Source organism: Motacilla alba, chromosome 6, assembly GCF_015832195.1.
Source record: "Motacilla alba alba isolate MOTALB_02 chromosome 6, Motacilla_alba_V1.0_pri, whole genome shotgun sequence".
NCBI classification, from domain to species: domain Eukaryota; kingdom Metazoa; phylum Chordata; class Aves; order Passeriformes; family Motacillidae; genus Motacilla; species Motacilla alba.
The window spans coordinates 32,702,756-32,717,836 of record NC_052021.1 but is presented as its reverse complement, the minus strand read 5'-3'; the positions used below and the strand labels follow the sequence as shown (position 1 = coordinate 32,717,836).

Sequence of the window (15,081 nt, the reverse complement as noted above, 5' to 3'; positions counted from 1 at the left end):
ACAAGAATATCAATTTCTACAAAAGGTCAAAAAAGTCCAAGTACACTTGAGAGACACGTCCAACCCCGTTCAGATTATGGATGAACTTCACAGCCTCTCTCAGCAGGTGCTATTTCAGGAACCTCTACATTTGGCTTACTTTTTTAAATGGAAATGCAGAGATAAAAAAAGCTGGTTTGAAATCAAATGCCAAGTTTCTGTTTTAATTCTTCATTCTCCCAAAATATTTAACCGCCAGCACAAGAGCAGAAGGTAGCAGTAAACAACTTACCCACACAAGCATTTAGGAACAGCCAGTCAGTCTTTTTCATTCTATTTTTTATTTGCTTTAGTTTTTTGAAGTCAACTTCAAGCTCCTCCTTGCTGCCAACAGCTCCGGCCAATTCAATTCTTTGGAAGTCCATTTTCACATCAGATTCACGTTTGGTTGTCGGTGGAGATCTTCTTTGGCTATTACCACTACTACAGCTGCCTCTCCACCGAGCCCTGTCTTGCTCGTTTATGATGGAAGAAGCCTCTTCTGTGTCTGCCAGTTCTATTGCTTCGATGTTGTTGGGTCTGGGGTGGTCACACACAACACATTTCCTGGCCTTGGCCCAGTTTTCGTATGTACAAACAGAACAAGTCCAGTGCTGAGCCCTCGTGTTCAGTTTATTTCTGTCATTGTACTCCTCACACGGATCCACGGAAAAAGGGACCGCTCTGGACCCGGAGCCCGAGGACTGAGGGGACTCCGTGGGGCTCCTGGTCCTGCGCTGAGACAAGCACTGGGTACACCTTATAGCTCTTGGCCAGTTCAAGTACGTGCACATGTGGCACGACCATTTATTTGCACTTTCCATACTGTAGGATGATTTAACCCTTGGTCTTGCACTGGAATCCGGGCAGATCAAAGGACTGCTCCCTCCTTCGGTGCTCGTAGGATCCCAGTCCCTCCCGATATCACTGGAGCCACTCTTGAAAGGATCTTCTGTGATAATTGTTCCACTGGGTCTCTGGGCACGACACATGGTGCACTTGATTGCAGAAGGCCAATTCTCATATGTACAATACTCACAGGCCCATTTAATGCCACGCTCTGTCATCGTGCACTCCTTGCAATGAACTGCGGCGAGCAGAAAGCTGAGGAGTCAGAACACACCATCAGTACACAGAGCCAGCCAAGGAGCTGTTCAAAACAACAAAGGAAGGAGATTTAACCCAGTGCATATAAAAATCAGGCTGGGCTAACAGGCACTCTTCTCTATTTGCTATTAAAACAACATCTAAGGGGAGCAAAATCACTATGAAAAGGGTAAGACTTGACCTACTGTAATTTTACATGCAGATTTTGGGATTTATTAGTGTAAAAATGAGAAAAAACCTCAGTCCAGCACTTCTGAAACTCTTCAAATTTGCACAGAGACTTCCCCACAAATTCAGAATGCCCATTAAGCACTGAGAATACTGGGGAAATGACCAGTACAGCTACAGAAATAAGTTATAAATATTAAATTATTAAAATAAAACTCAATGTGAACACAGCAGTACAAGAAAAGGAACACAAAGTCTAGGTCCTGTAACAGACCTCACAGGATTTGGAAGGATGGAGTGTATCAGGTGGGCAGTTACACAGTGAGTAAGCAGTTCTTTCAGAAAAGGAGGGTGTTGGAATTTACATAAATATTTACAGTCTGAAAATTTTAGAAATGTGCTTAACCAAGACTAGGTCTTGACTGGACATCATCCATATCAGAAGTATTCCAAAGAGATAATGCCACTTGAAAGCAAGCACAATCTGTGTGTGTTGGCAGGCTAAGACAGGATTTTCATGCTACAAATTCAGACTTCAACCCAATTCCAACTCACTTTTTCTCTAATGAAGAGGGGATTCTGTCTTCATGCTGGCTCAGACCTTTTCTTCAGATTGCTGAATATGAAGGATGAGACTAAGCAGATAACTATTCCTGTAAACAAAATGAAAACAGACTCATTGTAGGTTTCCTACTGGACCTGAGTAACCAGAAAGTTAATTATTAAATGCCACACCTATTCTAATCCAAATTTACTTGGTTAAACCCAGTCATGACCTGCTGAGGCCACGAGAGACTGGTTAAAATAAACCAATATTTATAAAAAACCAGTGGCCACACCAGTGGTCAATTTGCTAAAGTAAAAGAAGTACATCCAAGCAACAAGTTCACACCAAAACATCCATGAACACTCTTACTGCAATCTGAAACTCTGGACGGGGAAGGCAGAAAAAGCTTTGTGTTGAGAGCATAACAGAGGGAAAGGGCGAGGCAGGTAGATAAAGGACAAACAGACAAACGTACACAGCATTTCCTCCCTTAGCCCAGAACAGTCACCCAGCGTGTAAAACTCTTAAAAAAAGTGCTGCTTTTGAGAATGCAAAACTGATTAAATACAAACTTGTCACATCACTTGACCAACACTTCTTATTTATCATATTGCAACTCTCTCAGCTAACAAAACCACCCAGAGCCTAGGAAACTAAAACTCACAAGCTGCACAACGGGATTAAATTCAAAACTAGACACATCAACCCAAAAATTAGTTAATACCTGCTCCCCAATTAGCCAGGGTTTTATGAGTTAGTACATTCTTCACTGAAATACCTTCACACACACCTTGCTCTATCAGGGCATAGCTGAAACTTCTACTTAAATGTGTCAGCCTTACTCCTACTGTCTCCTCCTGAGGACTCCAGCACCGAACATGGGTTTTTTCCAGGAGCTCAAGTGATCTATTCAGCAGATCAGGTGGCTATGAATGAGGGGCTATCGCATGGCTGGGACAGAGGAGAGGGCAGCACTATCCTTTTCCATAGCAATCCATATTTATGCTGCATGAAAGCTCGGGAGCAATCAGGAACACAGAAAGCTCTCTCATGAAGCTCAGGTTCCACAGTACTGGTTTGAACAGCCTGCAGAGCGCTTCACTCCCACCTCTACATTATAGAACTGTGTCACCCTGAGGAATGTGCTGAAAAGGCAATCACATTTCCTGCTGCTTCCCCTCCACCATTCCTGACAGATGCCCATGCCCTTTTATAATGGGGAGAAACGGAGCTGCATCATACCAGGTGCCCCATATCTGTGACAAAGTAAGTGAAAAATGCATACATATATATATATATATATATATATGTATATGCATATATATACAGGAGACTACAAAGTTAATTTGCTTTTACTAAATGGGACTCTGCAAGGAAGACTTTTTGGGAATTTTAAGGAAAAAAAATTTCTCTGCTTTGCCAAAGCACCTCCTACATGAGTACACTAGACACTAGATTTATCTATTCCGTTTGGTCAAAGCTTTTCCCTCAATTCCCAAAATAAGGTTTTAATTACTTTCTTAATAAGCTTCTTCTCTCTAGAAACAGTAGAGGTTTTTTAGGAATTAATGTTTTGTAGTTAGAAACACGGGAGAGTTGAACAGGGTTTTGAGAACAGAGAAGGCAGGAGCACACTGCCCACGCACCTGCCCGCTGCCACCAGGAGATTGTGCCACCAAGGACCACCAAAAGTGGCTGTCCCAATACTCCAGTGCTTGAGAATAATTCCTACTGGAGCAGAAGTTGGTTTTGCTGGAGTAGGTGATGCTTCCTATCAAATCCCTAAACAGTCTGTGATGGGTATGTGTAACTGTAAATGGTTTTCTTTCTAAACCCTGCCCTGGTTTGTAAGGCCTTAAACGAAGCAGTTCCCACTGCAGACAAATCCCAACCCACATTTGGGATGGGGCACGAAAACAAGACATCATCTGTTTCAGTGATATTAAGACTGGGAAAGGAGACTGCAGCTCAAGGTGGAAAGCAGCTGGCTGCAAAAACCATCCAAACAAGTACTGAGATACTACTCAGGAAACAAAATAGCTCAGGACATCCCACGTTACAGGAAAGCTTTCATCCGTATCACAAGATCAGCTTTTTAGCTGCAATTATCTTCTGTGCCCCTTTAAAAGCAGATGCTCTCAGACATAATTCTTAGAGGGGCTGAGTATCTGCAGCTTTGAAAGCCTCTGAGATATGAGCTCACCAGCTCCAAACACAAGCCCTCAGGTTATTATGAAGTAAAGAATATAAAAAGGCTCAACAGAGCAACACAATTTCTCTTCCTTGACAGCTCTGCCAACACCAAGTACAGTGAGGAAATTCAGCACTGGGGTTTTTTTTACTGTTTTTTCACTTGATCTGACCTCCAATCCTACCCACCATGGTAGCTACCCATAGATGGGTCAGGTGGGAGCACAGCTGGAGGTCACAGACACCAGACCCATCCAATTTGTTTATCAGGAACGGAAGTGATAGGACAAGGGGAAATGGCTTCACATTGAAAGGGAGTAGGCCTAGATTAGGTATTAAGAATCAATTGTTCCCTGTGAGGGTGGGGAGCCCTGGCAAAGATTGCCCAGAGAAACTGTGGCTGCCCCTGGATCCCTGGAAGTGGCCAAGGGGCTTGGAGCAACAGGGATAGTGGAAGGTGTCCCCACCCACGGCAGGGAACTGGAACAAGATGAGCTTTAAGGTCCCTTCCAACTCAGACCACTCTGTGATTCTATGATTTTCTGATGATACAGCATCACCATCCAGCCACAGCAGTTTGAAGCTCATTACATTTTGTCCCAATTACTTCTTTGACTCTGTTTTTAAGTCAACTTGTTATTTCAGATTCCTCACAGAGGAGAAGCTGAATCACAGAGCACCTCCTCTGACAGAGAAATAGCAACACAGTGACTGTGAGTGCAGGTGCATGCCTTTATGCCCAAAAACTATGAGCAGACAAGAAATTAAAACCCACAAAACTTCAAACAAATTCCAGTTGATCAGTTTAGACAGTGTGCTGACTATCTTCTGGACATACTTGTAGAGTAATTCAATACACCAAAAAGAAAAATACATTTAAGTTCTGATAAATAAGGGACAAAAAAACAAACTAGAAAAACAACAACAAAAAAATCAAAACCTTATCAGATCACCCTTTTACTACATGAAGTCAGTTGTAAAAGGTGACCTAGAATAAACAGATTTTTATTTTTGCTTTGCTTCGATTTTTAAGAACATTATTTTTTTAGGTGCGCAGGAAAAGAAAAAACGGTTCACACAAATTGGGAAGAAACAAAGAAGTTCTCAAATACCACTTTTATGACAGGATGTATTACATTCCCTCAATTTAATTATTCTCTGGGTCCAGAAGTTGTTTTTCCTTCGGCTCAAACAAGGAACAACATGGAGCTGCACTTCATTAAACCATCAAGACCTCCCTGCAAACAGGCCAGATGCTGATTTAGACCAGTCTACACCACGGGTTTTCGCTGGGATGGTGCTGGCATCTGTGCTGGCTGAATCCTTACGTAATTACACCAATCAAATCAGTGTTCCCACCTCCAATTCATTTTGTTCATGTCTATGGATTTTCAACAGGGAAAAAGGGAGCCCAAGGTGCCAGCTTCAGCCTTCAGCAAGACTTGCGAGGCAAATCAAGAACCACCCTCCTTCCCCCATGCAGCTGCCTCTCACAGGCTGGTTGCTTTACTTTAAAAACACTAAAGCAACTTTTCAGATGAACACAATAAGCACAAGTACATTTTTCTGAAAGAAAAGGATCTCTATAACCAAACGCAGAATCTATGAATTCAGCACTTCAGGAGCATAGAAGTAAAACCTCGCACAAATCTTAGCCTGATTTTCCAAGGTGGACATTTACTGACTTTTTTCTCTCACCTTACCAAACTTACTCTACCTTCAGCTTTTTTTTCTTCTTTGTCAATAACTCAGTATAACCCTCCACAGATCAGTATATTAAAAGCAGAAAGCTTGAACATGGGCTTCTGTAGTTTGATAAGAACTAACAATAAGTTCCATTGTCATCTCCTCAAATTAATTTTAATAAAATTAAGAACCCTGACCCTGCCAGTGGAACAAACAGATCAGATCAGCACTGAATCTGGAAGCTCTGCAGTACTATCTATGTATTATAACAAAGAATGGAAAGATTATTGTGAAGCCACAAACACAGAAGCATTTTCTGCATTAGCCCAAACACACTGAAGCAAGGAATTTAACAAGCAAGCAAAGTTTGCTTTGGTTGTTAGGACGGTTCTTTAAAAAGGCAACGAGTCAGTCCCAAAAAGAGCACAGCAAAAAGGACTCTGTCAGCTCAGCAAAGGAGCACTGGAATGATTTTCTGCAAGCTGCTCTACGAGGCAGGGGTTTTACATAGGAAATGCTGATTTCCTTACAGAACACCAGCTGGCTGTGTGCAGCGCCGACAGCAGCAACCGGCCCCAGACTGCAGCAGCCACAGAATGCAGAAACCCAGAAACCCTTCTCACCAAACACACACAAGCAGGGCTGCGAGGCTCTGCCAAACTGCATCATCCTCCCATCCTCAGGGCTGCTGCAAACACACACGGAGCCCCTCTGCTCTCCCGAGGAGGGGAGCTGCTCCTCTGCTCCCCCAGCAGCAGGGACAGGCTGCTGTCTCAAGAGAAGCATCATCACTTCAGGCTGGCACAAATCTGAATTCCATTAAAGAGCCAATCACTCCCATGCAGATCACAACACAATCTATAAACTACAGCAGCAATGGTGCATGAGAAAACCCCCTGTAAACAGTCACTCGGTTCACACGAAAATATTTTCAATCTAGCACGTTAAGTGACTTCTAACATTTTCTTCAGTTTTGGCAGTCCAGATCACCAAAAATACTCCTTCCTGCAGATTTTTTAGGTATGACCTGCCTCGCTACCTAAAACTTTTTTAAGTGGGGAATGAGTTAAAATCCAGGAGACTTCAGCTCTCACAAAGAAACACAGTGCAAGAAACATAGTTCTCTTAACCAAAAAAAGCAAGAAAGTAAGAATTAACTTCTGAACACATTCAGAAGTCTGTTCATTGGGTGAATTCAGATGGGTTTCATTTACATAAAATTAATAAAAAATTGTTTTCATTCTGCTTTATGGATTCGTATCTCATTTCAAAGCATCTTAAATCTACTTTATTAGGTATTTATGGTATTCAGAAAAATTACGCTGATTTTGCTTCAGCTTTCTTTTCAATATTCTATTCACACTTCCAACCCAACTGCTGACTTTTCATAAGCAAAAGAATTTATATGCAGCTTTAATGCAAGAGGACGCCCAATTCTGCTAATGCTCCATGCACTAAGAAGAAAAACATCTGGGAGGTTTCTGATCTTTGGAGATATCTGAAATACAAGACTGACAATGAACTTCAGGTCTACAACTTCATGTAAACGGATGGGTCCGCAAAAGCTGGAAACTCATTACAGAATTAACAGATACTTGAGAATAGTAAACATTTTCTCTTTCTGCTGTCTTTATTTTTATTTTAATGTCTATCTCTTGAAGCGTTTCCATGCTCTTAGCCATGACAGTTAACCCTCTTGTGTGATTTGCATGGTGCGAGTTTGCATTTTATTCATTACTCATCTCAAATGGGTCAAACTCCATCTAGGTCTATTACACTTGTGACTAAAAGCTTGGAAAATCTTAACTACTGAAAACAGCCTAGAAAAACCCAGCAGCAGCAGCTTGCAGTTCAGTTCTCTTTCTTTGTCAGGGTTGTTCTTTTGTTTTGTTTTAAGCTCAATTAAAAGTGAATGACTGTCCAGATGAGATGTTACTACACATTAGGATGGACTAAATACGGCCAACTGCTTAGAAACCAACACCATTTGGGCAAACAAGAGTAAGCAGTTTAACAGTTACATAATGCACAGCATCTCCCACACAATACCAATCTAAACCCAAGCAAAATGACTTAAAATAATGAGCTATGATAGAAGATTTGCATAAATACAGCCAGCAGCATTTAATGAATTTGACCGTGAACAGCAACAGATGAATATTGACTTAAGATCTACAGTAACAAACACAAGAAAACAACAGAACTGTTAAAACTTCTTTTATAAAAAGACATTAGCCTTGGACAAAGTACAGAAGTTGAACAAGATGTTTCTTTATAAAAAGTGAGGTCAAATACAAAACCAGTTTATCTGTGTTTAGACTGTGCCTCAAACACCAGACCCATTTTTGTTTAGCTCTCAGCCATCCTCACACACAAGGAGGAAAACCAGATGTCACACTCTGACTGAAAACACACTGCGGAGTCAGACATCAAAACCCTGAAACACATAAACCTGTCCAACAGCAGGAACATTACACCCAGACTTGGACATTTTCTTGTAATTATCCCCCGGACCTCCTCAATACTGGCTGACCATAAATTAGAGCAGGGCTACACACGCAGTCACGACTGGGAGGAGGAAAACCACCTGCCTCCAAGGGAAACATGGAGACACACGCTCAGCACCCACTGTGGGGCAGTTTGCTCCGAATTAATGATCAGCCACATTCACACACAGCCAAGGACTGCCTTTGGTAAAAACACCTGCAATGGGAATACACTTCAGGCAAGTCCCAGCTCAAGTGAGCCACACAAACTGCACTCATTTTATCCAGCTCTTCCTAAGATGCTGGCAGGGCAGAAAAGTATCAAAAAGAGGGGAAAAGCAAAAATAGTAGCAAAAATGCTATTATCACAGCACACAAAGTCCACCAGTGTGGGTGCTGCTGCTTAACACAGTGCAAAGAACCAGCATCAAATACCACAGGGAAAACAAACCTAAACTCCTTCTAGAGACACTGATACCAGTTTGGGGTTTTTTTTAATCACTTTTTTTAACCATATGATTAGTAATCTGTTTCATACCTCTGAGTTAATCACTGCAGGGTACTCAGCCCTCCTGGAAAGTTTCAGAGTAACAGCTCGAACACAGCAAGAACAGGTTCTGGGGTGGGAGTAAGTTTCTACTAAAGGCAACACCGAACAACCTTCTTTAAATAAGCCTTTTAAAAGCCATGAGGCGACATTTCTTTCTATCTCTGCACAGCTAAACAGTAATGGGGAAGTCAAAAATAAAAAAGTAACCAGTCCAGCAGCCCATCCGAGCCCTTCAGCAGATAAAAATGAGCTGCTCAGCAGGCAGCCAGTAAGGGGAAGCCTCCGCAGGTAAAACCTGAACCCACTGGCCCATCTGTCAGACGGTGTCAGTGACAAGCAGGAGTCCAGGACAGAACACTCCTGACTCACCAGGGCACTGAGAACCAGTAAAACCAAAAGCAGATCATCAACACTTCTTGAACCCAAGACCTGTAGATTAAGGCTGTTCCAGGGGAGTACTGAAATAACAGCAAGGAATAAACATGCCAGCTGTCTCTACAGATCCCTGCTGTCTCTACAGATCCCTGCCCAGATACTGGGAAGATGACTGGAGACTCAAGGAATACTTTCAAGCCCATTAGCCACAAGTCAAGCTCTCACAGGGCACTTATGGTCCCAACATCCACAAAAAACAAGAATCTCTCATAAACCAGCAATCATCAAACTTCCTATTTTTTGCTGGAATGGTACACATTTATGAGATTTATGACAGACGTTTTTCTTTCCAAATAATCATCTGACTGCACTAAGAACCACAGAGTTTTTAAATGAGTGGATCTATAAAAGTGTGTGTAAATTCAAAGTCACAAAAAATTACTGATCAAAATAGTTCTAATACACTGAGGAAAAAAAACAAAACCAAAACAAAACGCACACAAAAAAACCCACTCAAATTTATTTTTCCTTCCAGAATCACAGAAATCATGGTTCTAACAGTTTTCTTTAGCTCAAGAACCCTAATCCCTGAATATGTATAAGTTACCAAGAAAACAAACACATCTTACCAAAGTTTCTTAATGCCCACAAACTCCTCAGTAACCCCAACTTTCTCTGCTTTATAAAAAACAGCTTCTCAGGACCAGATGCTAAACCAAACTGAAGTCAAAGAACCACATGGAAGATTTTGAAACCTTTAACATTTGATTACAGAAGTGATGGCAAACACAAACCAAATAAAACAGCAGCGTGCCTTGGCTTCTGGCACAGTGGGAGGGAGGGCAAGAGGAGAAGGCTGCAGCCTCCTTGCTCACAAGCCACAGTTCCAGACACAAGTCCTACTTACACAGCCCTATTTCCACGTGCCAGAGCAAACACAAGTCCATCCTTCCAGCCCCACAATGCCTGGACAGCAGGTTGGTTACATGTCTATTTTCACTTGGTACCTTGTTCTAAGCACTTCAGGTATTTTCAGCTCACTTCTGAACTTAAAGATCTGAAATTCTGTGTCATCTCCAGCATTTCTCTTAGTAGTAAAAACAGTCCTTAATTTAAAATTTGCAAGCCATTCTCAGAAAAAAAAACCCAACTTAGACCATAATAAAAAATAAACAAACAAAAAACAACAACAACAAACCACGCAGTAGTATCCTTGTCTTAAGAACAAGCAGAACAGATTACATCAAGACAAACCCAAATAACCAAAGGGAAAAATGCCAACTTCATTATATCTCCTGTACAGTAGAAAATGCAAAAGGGCTGCAAATGTGGCTGCTTCCTAGGCAAGATGCTCTGCACATACCAGTCACTGCCAATGTTTCCAGTGTATTTATGACCTGCCCATGTTCCTTGTAAAAAATCTACTCTTCCTTCTGTTTTTTGAACCAGGGACTCCATACCAGCCCCCTCTTGAAGACAGTTCCCTCCTCAAACATCACGCCCCTCATTCCTGCTCCATCTCCTCCAGACCTCTCCTCTCCCTGGTTTACACCAAAGTGAGATTCTGCATCAAACGGGACAACAGCAGAGGGGAAAAAAAGTTGTTTTGAAAAATGCCAGGTGGACACAGCTCCAGTTTGAGTACAGAGCTCCTGAACTCCTGCCTATGCCACAAAAGAAGGAAACACAAAATCATAAATATTATTAGAGAGTAACACGCTCTCAGAATTGTTGTTGAAGTACGACAGTTCTTCTTTTAAAGCATGTTATCTGGTAGACCCCAAAGAGGTTATTACAAATCTTGCATGTCTAGAAAGCTCCAAAAAAATTAACTACACAGAGCAGCTGTGCTCCAGCCACTGATGATGGAAAAATGAGCACAGTCACAACCCTGTGCAAGCTGAAGCAATGACAGCTACACAAGAAATGCTATGAAAAGTCCCAGCAAAGTGTCTGGATCCCAACTGCTTGAAATCTTAATTTGAAGATAAAGGTTTTAAGGTGTAATAAATTCCACTTCACTGCCATGACAAAGTTACAATTATCTACGTTACTAAACTGATTTTACCAAGCTACGCCATCTGACAAGGGAAATGGCAAACTCTTCAGCAGCTGTGTTGAAAAAAAATTATCTTGTTAACTTTGCCTTGTTTCCCTCCTCACACATAGTACAATTTAAAAAAAATAAATTAAGAACTCTGTTACAGCTAAGCCAGCCATTTTCGGCTGCCAAATTAAAGTTTAGTTCCATTTTAGTACCAGGACACTGCGGATCATAATTTATCTAGTTAAACTGAGGATTACTTGTTGACATCAATTTTGAACAGCCCAAAATAACCCAGTCTTCAAATTTTGGGGGGAGGAAAGGGCATGAGATTATTCAGAGAACTGGCAGTAGCAGTTTGAATGCTTCGCTGTGATTAGCAGAGAGCACATCACGACAAGGAATGGATTGATCTGAAGTTGGGCTGGAACTGATATGGCAAAGAGAAGCTGGAAAGAGAAACATTAACACCCAAGTTAATACCACGTGAAGGAGCCAGTAAATCTCACTGTAAAGAGCCTGAGAGAACATTTGATTATTTGATTGACTGTATTAAAAATAACCTCCCATTCAATCAGTAAAGTATTTCCCACTTACACTTCTGACTTATTTACAGATCCTTCTTGCAAAGGGCAGCAAAGATGGGTGGGAATTCCTGTCCCCGAGGAATTTACAGGTCAAACAACATACAATGAGGACGGCCACACACAAAGCTAAAAATGTCCCTTTGACCCATTCTGAGCTGGAATTAGTCCCCAATTAAAGTCACGCTCCTGTGATGAACCCCCTTGATGCTTTTGTGCCACTCAGCATTCCAATTACATTAATATTTGTAATTATACTTCTGAGAGAATGCTAATAGACACGGCTCCTCACGAGCAGATGACAGCCTCACCAGTGTCACCCCCACCTGCCTGCCCTTGCTTAAGCAGCAGAAGGAAAGTAAAGGTAGCAATTTCTTTTTCCTTCAAGAGAACTACACCACATAATTAGAGTTTCACAAATCCCACGAAATGCAACGCATCCAAAGGCTTCGTTCTCTTTGAATGCTGTGACAGACTCAAACCAGAGGTGATCCTTCGTGTATGACAAGCCACATGCTGAAAGACCAACTCAGCTTGGCCCTCAGAAGGAGGCCAGCAAAAGAGTTCCAGAACACCTCCTGCTGCTCACCTGTCCACCCTTCTCTCAGTAACTACTGAAAAAGGGGAGAAAAAATAAATAAGCCTCACAAATCTCTTCTGTGAGACCGATAAGCAGATGGAAAAACAAAACTGATTACAACAGATCTCTCCTGAACTACTGTTAAAAGGTTCTGCTCACAACAGAGTGAGCTCTAAGAAGAGAAAGAGGGAGGTACTACACAGAAGACATCTCACCTTTCAATTTTTGCCCCAACAAATGCATCAAAGCACTAAACTCACATGCCAGCTCCACCACTTGTGACACCGCAGGCAGCTGGTGAGCAGAGACTGTTCAAGCACGGCACAAAGCCCGTCAAACAACGTTTGTTTACTACACCAACCCCCAAGAATTCCAGAAAAAGTTGTCATTATTGCCATCGCTGAAAGTCACCGTGGCAGCAGAAAGTTCCCAGCAGCCGGGCTGTGCCAGCCGTGCAGGACACCCGGATCCATCTTCTCCATCATTTCTCCCACCCGCCGCTCCCGAGGGAGCGGTGACTGCTGCGGGGACAGGCTGATCCTGTCACTCCCAAGGAAGGACTCACAGACACATCCGAAGGACTCACAGACACATCCATGACCTCCGCAGACAAGTTTATCTTATCCTGCCAGGAAGCTGCTGCAGTCTGGGATCGTGAAGGCAGACAGGGAGGCGCTGGCAGCGTGGATTACCAAGGTCTGCCTCGCTCCTTAATCCAACTTTCTTAATTTTTGTTTGGACTTCGGTTCCCGAAGACGAGCTCGATTTTGAAATACTTCTCACACTGTACTTTACTTCTGATAAAGCATCGACAGTAGGTGATCACAGAATGAATCACGGAGGGGTTTGGGCTGGAAGGGAACTTAAAAGTTCATCTTGTTCCAACCCCCTGCCATGGGCAGGGACACCTTCCACTATCCCAGGCTGCTCCAAGCCCCGTCCAGCCCGGTCTTGGACACTTCCAAGGATGGGACAGGCGATATCATGGAAGTTCTGCTACCCAAAATCCACAGACACAGCCCATCACTCCCATCACCTACTCCACCACGCGTGCAGATCCACACAGGCACATCCGACCGCGAACAAAATCAAAGCAGGAGGGTGGGAAGAAGTGGGAGGGAGGCAGCACAGGCATGATCTCACCAAGCACCCTAAGGCACCACAGCCCGGGGTCCGGAGCAGCAGCCACGGGAGGAAAAATCCGAGTTTCCTGCCTTTGTACGGAGGCTGTGCCAGCCTGCCTGCCCTCAGCAAACCGTTCCACGCGGGACACCGCTCGCAGCGGGATCCGGGGCCGCGCCGGAGGCGCCTCCTCACAGCCCCCCCGACCCCGCAGCGGCTCCGGCTCAGCTCGCCCCCGTTCCCCCCGCGCCCCCTCGTCTTGCAGCGCTGCCCGAGGAGGGCAGTGAGAGCACGGGGGCTTTACCTCTCCGCCGGGATCCGTCCCTCAGTCCCTCAGGAACACGCTCGGAGCACTGGGAGCCGCCTGCGCCCCGCGCCGCCCCCCCCCCTCCCGCGCTCCCCCCCCCCCCCCCGTTCACGACATGGTCTCTCCCGAGGCGCCGCGGCTACCGCGGCCGCGGGCGCTCCCACTCGGCGCGGCGGGGGGGGGGAGGCTCTGCCCGCGCTCCTCTAATGGCGGCGGCCGGAGCGGCCCAAAGCAAAATAAACCCCCGCACGGCCGAGCAGCACGTCAGCGCGGCCTGCCGCCCTGCGCGCCGCCCATTGGCTGGGCCCGCTCCTGCCTTCCGCCAATCGGCGGGCGGCTCTTTGCGCAGAGCGGTGATGTCATGGGTGCCGCGGGGTGCCGCGCGCAGGGCGGCCGCCAGGGGGCGCCTCCCGCCCCGGCCCCTCAGGGCGGGACCCCCGGGGCCGCTCCGGCCATTCCGGGCCGTTCCGGGCTGCCCCTGACCGCTCCTCTTCCCCCTGCACGGCCCCCCGGGCCCCTCGGCACCCCGCGACCTCCCCCCAGCCAAACATGCGCCTGGGTTGCCGGAGGTAACGCGCAGAGCGTTGTGTGGTGGAGACGAGAGCATCCTCCCCGTGGCTCCCCACACACCGTGGTGCGGGGTGTGTGGACATGGGATGTTCCTGTGGGAGGAACCCCTCAAAAAACCTCCTTGTGATGGCACACGGCCACGCAGCAGCCGTGGGGAACACCGGTTTGTGGCAGCTGGTCACAGAGTCCCTGAGGTGGGAAGGTGGGAAAAGCCCTCTCAGACCATCCAGTCCCAGCTGTGCCCGATGCCCACCTTGTCCCCAGCCCAGAGCCCTGAGTGCCACATGCAGCCCTTCCTTGGACACCTCCAGGGATGGGCACTCCCAACCCCCAGAGCCCTGAGTGCCACATGCAGCCCTTCCTCGCACACCTCCAGGGATGGGCACTCCCAACCCACCTGGGCAGCCCCTTCCAATGTCAAATCACCCTTTCTGTGAAGAAATTCTCCTAATGCCCCACATGAACCTCCACTGGCTGCAGCTTAAGACTCTGTCCTCTGTTTCTTATCAGCACTCGGGAAATATTTCGCTATGGAGCAACTGAAGGAAGTAATGGGAATCCAGAATCCACCAGGTGCCATGGTCAGGTTGATACGATGGTGTTGGGTTATAGGTCCAGCTCAGCCTCAAAGGTCTTTTTCAATCTAAATTGATTATGTGAAATAAATTTTAAACATTTCCTCCACATGTTGATTCCAGCCCTTCCTGACTCGAGACAGTGAATGCATGGGATTGGAGTTCAGGGTGT

The 15,081-nt window shown here is 45.1% G+C and overlaps 1 protein-coding gene across 5 annotated transcripts in view; it reads right to left on the bottom strand.

Annotated features, from left to right (window-relative positions):
- Positions 1-14,013, bottom strand: part of ZRANB1 (zinc finger RANBP2-type containing 1) — a 41,095-nt gene extending 27,082 nt beyond the window's left edge. The window contains exons 1-3 of one of the 5 annotated variants that reach the window (XM_038141529.1): positions 13,762-14,013; positions 1,849-1,946; positions 272-1,168 (exon numbers count right to left, since the gene is read on the bottom strand). In XM_038141529.1, the coding sequence (XP_037997457.1) occupies positions 272-1,085 (814 nt within the window). In that variant the 5' untranslated portion in view covers positions 1,086-1,168; positions 1,849-1,946; positions 13,762-14,013. Of the gene's footprint in view, positions 1-271; positions 1,169-1,848; positions 1,947-2,630; positions 3,006-13,478; positions 13,657-13,761 lie in introns of those variants that run through there. The other 4 variants (XM_038141530.1, XM_038141533.1, XM_038141531.1 and 1 more) reach the window with 4 other exon arrangements.
- Between the last annotated feature and the right edge of the window lie 1,068 nt (positions 14,014-15,081).